This window comes from Brachyhypopomus gauderio, unplaced genomic scaffold (genome assembly GCF_052324685.1).
Source record: "Brachyhypopomus gauderio isolate BG-103 unplaced genomic scaffold, BGAUD_0.2 sc37, whole genome shotgun sequence".
Classification (NCBI taxonomy): Eukaryota; Metazoa; Chordata; class Actinopteri; order Gymnotiformes; family Hypopomidae; genus Brachyhypopomus; species Brachyhypopomus gauderio.
Window position 1 is genome coordinate 1878904 of NW_027506867.1, and position 8318 is coordinate 1887221.

The window sequence follows — 8318 nt, forward strand, 5'->3', positions numbered from 1 at the left end:
ACTAGCTGTGGTGCCCTTCAATACAGAGTTCACAAAAGCTTTAGCATCTGTACTCACAATGAAACTGTGCGATTGTCCATCGTGCTCAATGTGAAGCCTAGCCGGAAAGCGGAGGGAGTGCTTTATGTTAAGATTTCTCAGCTCTCGTAACACATCCGCGAACTGTTTTCTTTTTTCCACCACGGAGCTTGTATAGTCCGGAAAGATCAAGACATTGTTGTTCCTGAATCGGAGAGGACCATGAAGCCAGCGCAGTTGCATGATATTTTCCTTTACTTGAAACAGGTGGATGCGAGCGATAATAGGACGAGGTCTGGCACCCTCCGCCGGACGCGGTTGTAGCGAGCGATGCACGCGGTCCACCATCAATGGCATCCTAAAGTTCTCCTCCCCCAGAAGCTTTGGCAGCAGCTCAGCGACAAAATCCGTGGGTCGAGTCCCCTCTGCTCCCTCCGGAATTCCAATGATCCGAATGTTGTTGCGCCGTGAACGGCCCTCCAGATCCTCAATTTTCAGCTGCAGCGCTGCGTTGACTCCCTCCACCTTCTAAAGGGCCGACTCTAATGAGTCGAGTCGCGTATCGTGAAGCGACACATCCTCAGTGAGTGAACCGATAGTTTCTTTAAAATCTTTCACCTCTGACCGGACTGCTAACAGAGCCTGCTCCAAGTTGCTCAGTCGAGATGAAATGTTGTCCAGCCCACCTTGGATAGAGGTTTCGAGTGCTTTCGCCCAAGTTGGGGGAGAGTTGCCTTCCACTCGGCGTGCTAGGTGTTATCACGAGTAAGTAAATCACAAAATTACCACATGGGGTGGTGGAAAAAAGACTATAAATAAGCGTGTTCTGGAGCCCCCAGCTAACCCACGTCTACTCCATTTAGTGCTCTCTAGCGCCCCCAAACAACTAGCTTTTAACAGTTAAAAGAGCTAGTCTTGCTAGAAGATTTTAAGCTATTATACTTCAGAAGTGTCATAACAGCCATTACAACTATAAAGTGATTTGCGACTACAGTGTCACTCAAAGATTTGAGACCAATGACTTGAGACTTGACTTGGACTTGAGATCAAAGACTTGAGACTTGACTTGGACTTGCAAAAAATGACTTGTGAGCATCTCTGCAAAATGCACACAGTTTAATGGTAGTGACATTTTTTATTGTTAAATAACCATAATTTATATCCAACATGCACAATTACACTGTATTTTCCCTTCATAGTAAATCAAAATGTAAATCACAATAAAACAAATTGTAACGAGACCAGAATCATTGTACAAGACTGATTCATTCATACTGTTTGCACCATAGCATAGTGAAATTGGATGAATAAAACTGTTGATACTCATCACTGAAAAAGTAATTACCTTATTCTGGATCACAGTGCACCCTCAAAATAAATGGAAAAATAATATACATTTTGGATATGTTTTCCATCAGTAGTGAGTAGTAGACATGAAAGTTTTCATCTTATTATATTTTGCTCATTTGTTTCTGTCACGGTGGGTTAGCCTAGACGCCACCAGAGGGCGCGCAGGAGCACACCCTCACAGCCACGCATGCCCAAATCCTACACAGCGCACACCCCCTCATTCCAGATCACTCCCCTTACCACAGTCACCTCAATACTGACACCTGTTCCTCATCAGTATTGGGCCCAATAAAGGCCCACAGGTCGTGCTGTCCAGTGTTGTGCATTCAACCTTCACCATCGCCTCGCAACGTGTGAAGTAGCCTGCTCTGCACTGAAGCTGCCAAACTCCTGTGGACACTCTCTCTCATATTGGGCACTTGAGAATACTTTTCGTGTTACATTTGCCAAGTGGCCAGATTTCCTTTGTTTTTTTAGATGCATAATAAAGCCTTTCGGTTACAGCTAGTGATGGCAAAACGAGGCTTCATGAACCAATGGGGCTTTCCAGCTCAAAGGTTCACCAAAAGGTTCATTACCCGAAGCCTCGTTGACTCATTCTCACTAGTGCCACCTGCTGTGCAAAAGGATATATGACACTCAATTAATTCTGAGTCTGGAATGTCTGTGTATAAAATATTTTTTTTTCCATGTCCCAATAAATATAAAAGTGTGTTTATAAAAGGAAATATTATTATTTGAGTGATGATGTTGAACATGTAAAATAAATACTTAATATAAATGCTTGTAGAACTGGGAGTACAAGAGTGCTTATGGAACTGAAAGACAGGAAACTGCAACAGATGGAACAAATATATTACTGATTTTTATTTTTTTTAAGAAGCTTTTTAACAGTGTTGGGGTTGAGTCGATTCCTTTTCTTAGACACCTTAGAAACCTACCTAGCTTACAACTAGCTTAAAGTCTATAATAATAAGAATAATAAATAATAGCTGATCTAATTATTTTATAACAGAACTTTAACCACTAACTCTAGCTAATTAACCAATGCACACCTCTCACAACACCAAACGCCAACTCAAAACCCACAAAGGGCCGCAAGGCTCAAACCCCCTTTATGTGGTTGTGACACTCAAAATGAAACGATGACGTAGCCCAACTGAATCCGAGGCCTCGTTTGTCATCAGTCACGTGATTTTTACGGTAATGACACGCCTCGAACCGGGGCTTCATCTGGCACGCCCCCTTTTGCTCGATACAGGCTACGAGGCATCGCTTCAAATGTTACATCACTAGTTACAGCCACTGTCTCCTGTCGCCTCTGTCCCTGCATCACAATTTCCTTAATTATACATTTTATTTATTTTATGTGCATAGCATTTTATAGTTTCCAATGTGGTTTACAGATAATAAAGATTACATAGTAGATAAATACAGCTTATTACAGCCCAATATCTATCACCTTAGAAAGGTTTTAGCCAAAAATAAACAGCATATGTTACAAAAACAATTTGTTGAAAAAAGTAAAACATGCATGATTTAAACAGAATATTTTTTACCCTTTAATAGGGGGTTGTTGACCTTGTTATAATCACTCCATACAATGCCAACTAAAGTAAAAAGAAATTAAGGATTATTTATTAATTAATTCTACCTAATCATCAGTACCCAATTCTAAAGTCTGGAACTAGTTGTGGTTAATGACCTGCTTTAATTATCTGTGAGAGGTTCCTAGATGAATGTCACAGATGTCTTCCAATCAAGAGATATTTATTTCTCAATTATGGACTGTCATCACCTAAAAAGGAAAATGCATTATTCTGTCTGACAATAAAAACTGACTTATGAAAAACATGTCATCGTGCAGCCCTTGACCCCTCCTGGTGTGTGTACGTGTGGGCTGCATCTGTTTATGTCCATAAGTGTATTTCCTTAGGGTATGGTTCTATGTGCGTGTGTTCATCCATTTCACCTGTCATTTGTCATGCAAAGTTATGCATTGCACTTGGTTCTTGTTTATGTCAAGGTATTTAATGTGTGTTGATGTTGTGCTTGTCGCTCGTCTTTGAGTCTACTCCGTTTGTGTCTGCATACATAAATGTTATTTATCTAAAAAAAAAAAGCCGTTAAAGAAATGCCTGTTTTGGTGTAACAATAAGTTAAGTAAGTGCAACCGGATGACTTACCTCTCTTTCATGCACGCCGATAGTTCTGATAACAACCTTCTTGTTAGATTCAAAGGTTGATCCATTATCACATGATTGCTTCACCTCTAGCAACCAGCAAATACAAGAGTATTAAAGCTGATCAATTATAATACATCTAATAATGACTTTGATTTTCCAAATAATGCAACTGGCATTAAGGTAGAAGATGAACAGCAAAAACAGTTGTAGAAAATATGTAGCAAAGCATCACAACTTACCACCATGCACAGCCACAGATGATATGTTCATGAAGGGTGCAACAATTCTGAAAGTACAACAATGCACTTCAGTCTAAAAATATGATATAAGGGCAAATTTATGAACAAAGACTGGTGGAAGTTAAATCTTTACTTGCTCTCCTCTATTTCCAGTAGCTTCCTATATGTAGCAATCTCGGTGTCCAGAGCCACCTTGACGTTAAGCAAATCCTGATAATCTCTCAGGTGCTGAATCATTTTATTCTTGAGTTGGCAGATCTCCTCCTCCCGAAGAATGATGATCTCCTGGTTTTTGCTGGATTCCAAGGACAGTCTGCCCTTCAGTTCTTTTCGTTGCTTTAAAAGAGCCTCATTCTATGACACACAAATAAACGTACATGTGCACGTGAGAATTTTAGAGTACTTTATATGATCAACTGGTCTCAATTATTGCTTGAAGATTGAGGGTTCCCTTGACTGAAATAGCCATTTAGGCCAGAATACCTTTATCTTGAGTGTTTCTATCTCATAGTTGAGATCCTGGATCTGCACTCTAAACCCACCAGTCTCATCCTTGGACATCCTCAAGGCAATGGATTTCTGCTTCAGCAAGTTGATGAGTTCAGTCAACTGTAGGATGAAAGCAAAAGTAAAAAATATATATAATGGACTTCCTATAAATAATGTGTATTTTCTACCATGGTGTATGTTCCATCCATTCACCTGGGATGTATACCATTCCTTAGCCTCCTGCTTGATTTTGGTTGAGATCATTTCGTACTGGGCCCTGATCTCTCTCAGGGCTGAACTCAGGTCAAACTGGACCATGGACCCTGTTTGCAAACTCACTTGAAGTGTGTTAAAATTCGTCTCCATGTCCTTGATTGCCTGTTTAAACAGTATAAAAGGACATTCATTCTTTGTGGTTCTTCCAAGATTCTATCAATTTATGTAAGTTAATGATAATACATCACTTCAGTAGTATGCTAGAAGCACCTTCGGGGAACTTTACATTTATGAATCTAAGAGGATGAAGTTTACACCTTACACACCATTTGGTCATGCAGAAGCTGTTGAACATCACACCATTTATTTTGGCCTACACCTCACCTCACTGTGCAGCTTTTTGAGGAGCACAATCTCAGACCTCAGAGACTCAATCTTGCTTTCCAGCTGCAATTGGCGAAAGGTGGCGTCATCTAAATCCTGAGGGCAGATGGGAACATTGGCATACATGTTCTATGCTTTAATTCATCATTGTGGTTGTGAGAAAGCATTGTGTCTCCAAAGCTTATATGGACAACGCTATAGTGTTCCATGGTTTAATAAAGTTAGACTGAAGCATTTTTCAGTCAACCCTTAAATTAAACAATTAGTCTAAACCAGGGGTCACCAGGAATTAAGGAATTAATCTTCAAAAACATTACTCTTTTGCAGTTATTTACCCTTTCCCTTTTCCCTTCTTGTCACCTCCGAAGCCTAGACTGTAAGACGTAACAGAGGTAATATTGATAAAATAACCTATAAATGCTGCCAGATACATAGTTTCTTCATCCACTGTTTCATAGACTAACACTTGTTTTTAAAGCCCTACAAGCAAGTGGTACCAGGGAAGCTATAACTGTGATAAAATTATGTTGATTTTGTATTTTCACTGGTTATCTTCTTCATTACCTCATTTAATACTTCGAAAGAGAGATTTTTTTTATTTTAAATAACATTTTCCATGTCTAATATGTTTTCCTGGGCATTAATTTACAACACTTTGAGGTACCACCTACAGTTCCTCTATTCTAGTCTTAACATTATGTTAAGTTATGTTAACATAACTGTTGTTTTTTCACATTTTAATGCTCCAAAGTCATAAGTACATACCTTTGACCACTCATGAATGGATTTGTTCACATTTACATTTACATCTATGTTTGGAATTATTTTGCTATCTGTAACGTTTATTTGTGTGTGTGTGTGTGTGTGTGTGTGTGTGTGTGTGTGTGTGTGTGTGTGTGTGTGTGTGTGTGTGTGTGTGTGTATTTCAATTGCTAATCATCACCTGTTTTGTTTGTGACAGTTTGTCCTCAGCATCCTGCCTCCTCTTAGTCTCTTCATCTAACCTGTAGACACATATTAAGAGATCAAAACACTGAATATATAAATGTTGTCTGACACCATACTTGACAATTACAAAAGTAATGTACATAACATTCTACATATAGACTGTGACAATGCACTAGACACCTCACCACACACATACCTCAAACCTTTCGCAGCCCCAATTACCTGAATACTATTCACCTGTGCACTGAATCACCATCTCCTGTGCCTTGTTCACATCTCTATATCAATGGGGCTGAGTCCAGGTCCTAACCTTGTTCGAGCCTACAGGTCTGAATCCAGGTCCTGAGCACTTACAGCCAGCTGTTTTTGCCAACCTGATGCTGTTCTTATTTTTTGTTTAGGAGTTTACATGCTAACCTACTCAATATTCCAATAATTGTCAATATACTGGACCTGCTTCTCTGCTTCATGTTTAAGGTTAAAGATTAAGGATTTGTCACTTCCAATGACAACACATTTCAATGTTCATGTATGTTGCATGAACGGCATATCTGCTTGCATTACCAGTTGGTGCTATGGCTATAGTAAAGTTAAGGAACTGAAAGCAAATGAATTGATCTGTGATGTCAAAACTTTAGAACCCTATGAGATTTATGCTATGACTTATATAACTTTTCCTAACATAAGCTGGTTTCGTCTCCTAGAATTTCAGAAATACTTGCATGCACTGCTTAGGATAATGTTTACATGTTCACATGTCTGTAATTTGCACAGAATTACTGCTGTTTACACATGTATACATGTACTGGTACTTGTACATATGCAAATACACTTTAAGCGCATTCTTAGAAGATATCTCTGTATAATTTAAAGTCTATTTTATCTTACTATGTTGCCCCCTATATAGTTTATTTTATTCCATTCACTACACTTAGTATTTTGTTTGTTTTGTTTTGTCTTTGTATACTTAAAGTGACTGGTGAATAGACGAACAACAAAGTAAAAATTTCATATGACCTAATTGAGTGCAATAGCTAATTATTTGATTCATTATCAATTTATTAATTAAATACACAAACTCCAAAACATCCTGTCTATCTGTCCTTTTAAAGAATTTACCTTTGCTTTAGGATGGCCAGTTTCTCAGACAGGTTTTTGTTCTCCACATAGAACTTGTCGTGCTTCTCCCTGATCTCCTCTAATTGTAGAAGGAGAACCCTCATTTCGTTCATGGTGGTCTGACTGTCCTGCTTGGGTTGGTCTTGCTTGTTTCTGACATCACGGAGTTCGATGTTAAGGCTGGCATTGATCTGTTCAAGCTTGTGAACTTTGCTGATGAAGCTGGTGAAACGGTTGTTGAGCTCCTGCAGATCCAACTTCTGTCTGTTGCGGGTGGTGAGGAAGTCTTTGGTGATATCTTGGACTTCGCCGAAGTCCAACATGCTGGAGGACAGGTGGGTGCCATGGCCGATAGAGTGCTCCCAGCAGCCTGACATCTGCGTAGATGAGAAGGACCCACATTTGGGGGAACTTTTCATTTGAACAGAGATGTCACTTGTATTCAGATGGTTGTCTTGGTCTTGATCACTCATATTCAGACTTGGATGGCTGTTGTCTTCCTCTTCTTTGTAAGGTTCCTTCACTGGTCAAAGCTGAGCAGCAGTAGGTGAACCTTCAGGATGTCTGATAGCTTTTATACTAGCACCTCTCCTCCCCTGTACCTAGTGCCTCAGGATCTGGGAGGTTGCTCCCATCATTAACCATCAATCATTCTTCCACATGATCATGGCCACTCCTGCCTGCAGCCCCTCCTTTATCTCTCTCTCCCAGAGAGAGACACACACTCGCACACACACTTTAATGCTAAATGTGTTATATATATATATATATATATATATATATATATATATATATATATATATATATATATACTCTCTCTCTACACATATATTCATATGTATCTGTAAAATTTACACACACACGCACTTATCTATCACTAAGGCACTATCAACTTTCATTTATCCTTCCCATTCATCCCATTTGATTTGTTAAAGTTGATGAATCCATCATTGGTTTAATCACAGAATAGAATTGCCACATATTAGATAAATGATGTGAAACCGGTACTTTTGATTTAAATACTTTGGTTTAAATACTTTGGCCATGGTCATCATGTAGGGAGGGGCTTGTCCATATTTGGATTTGTGGGCAAGCATCAAGGTTTTATATCTGATGTGTGCAGGTACTGGAAGCCAGTGAAGAGAACACACCAGTGGAGTGAAGTGTGAATTTATGGAGACATAACAGGTCATTGGAAATCAGCCTAGTGTGTTGCTGGAGTCATGTAAGTAAGTAAGTAAGTAAAAACAAAAATACACACTATAAAACAGAAATAAAAACACAGTGCACAAGGTCAATGGCTGCAACCTCGACCTGCGTAAAAAAGAAAGTCTTTAGCTGTTTTTTAAAAGTATCCACAGAGTCAGCT

At 39.2% G+C, this 8318-nt stretch overlaps 1 protein-coding gene across 2 annotated transcripts; it reads right to left on the bottom strand.

Annotated features, from left to right (window-relative positions):
• Positions 1-2211: 2211 nt before the first annotated feature.
• Positions 2212-7506, bottom strand: LOC143485631 (peripherin-like). 2 transcript variants are annotated; one of them, XM_076985128.1, is made up of 9 exons: positions 6950-7506; positions 5826-5886; positions 4883-4978; positions 4496-4660; positions 4277-4402; positions 3927-4147; positions 3794-3840; positions 3555-3640; positions 2212-3166 (listed from the first exon to the last, which is right to left on the bottom strand). In XM_076985128.1, exons 1-9 carry the CDS (start codon positions 7420-7422, stop codon positions 3146-3148), a joined length of 1296 nt encoding a protein of 431 aa, XP_076841243.1. In that variant the 5' UTR covers positions 7423-7506; the 3' UTR covers positions 2212-3145. The 2 variants fall into 2 exon arrangements, with proteins under 2 accessions (XP_076841243.1, XP_076841242.1); XM_076985127.1 differs by lacking the exon at positions 2212-3166 and adding an exon at positions 3183-3477.
• Between the last annotated feature and the right edge of the window lie 812 nt (positions 7507-8318).

Coding starts and splice junctions, on each gene's coding strand:
- LOC143485631 (XM_076985127.1), bottom strand. CDS start 7,422: ATGAGTGATCAAGACCAAGACAACCATCTGAATACAAGTGACATCTCT. Junction 5,887..6,949: donor CTGGCCATCCTAAAGCAAAG/GTAAATTCTTTA, acceptor ATGTGTCTACAG/GTTAGATGAAGAGACTAAGA. Junction 3,478..3,554: donor TCGGCGTGCATGAAAGAGAG/GTAAGTCATCCG, acceptor TTTTTTTTTTAG/ATAAATAACATTTATGTATG.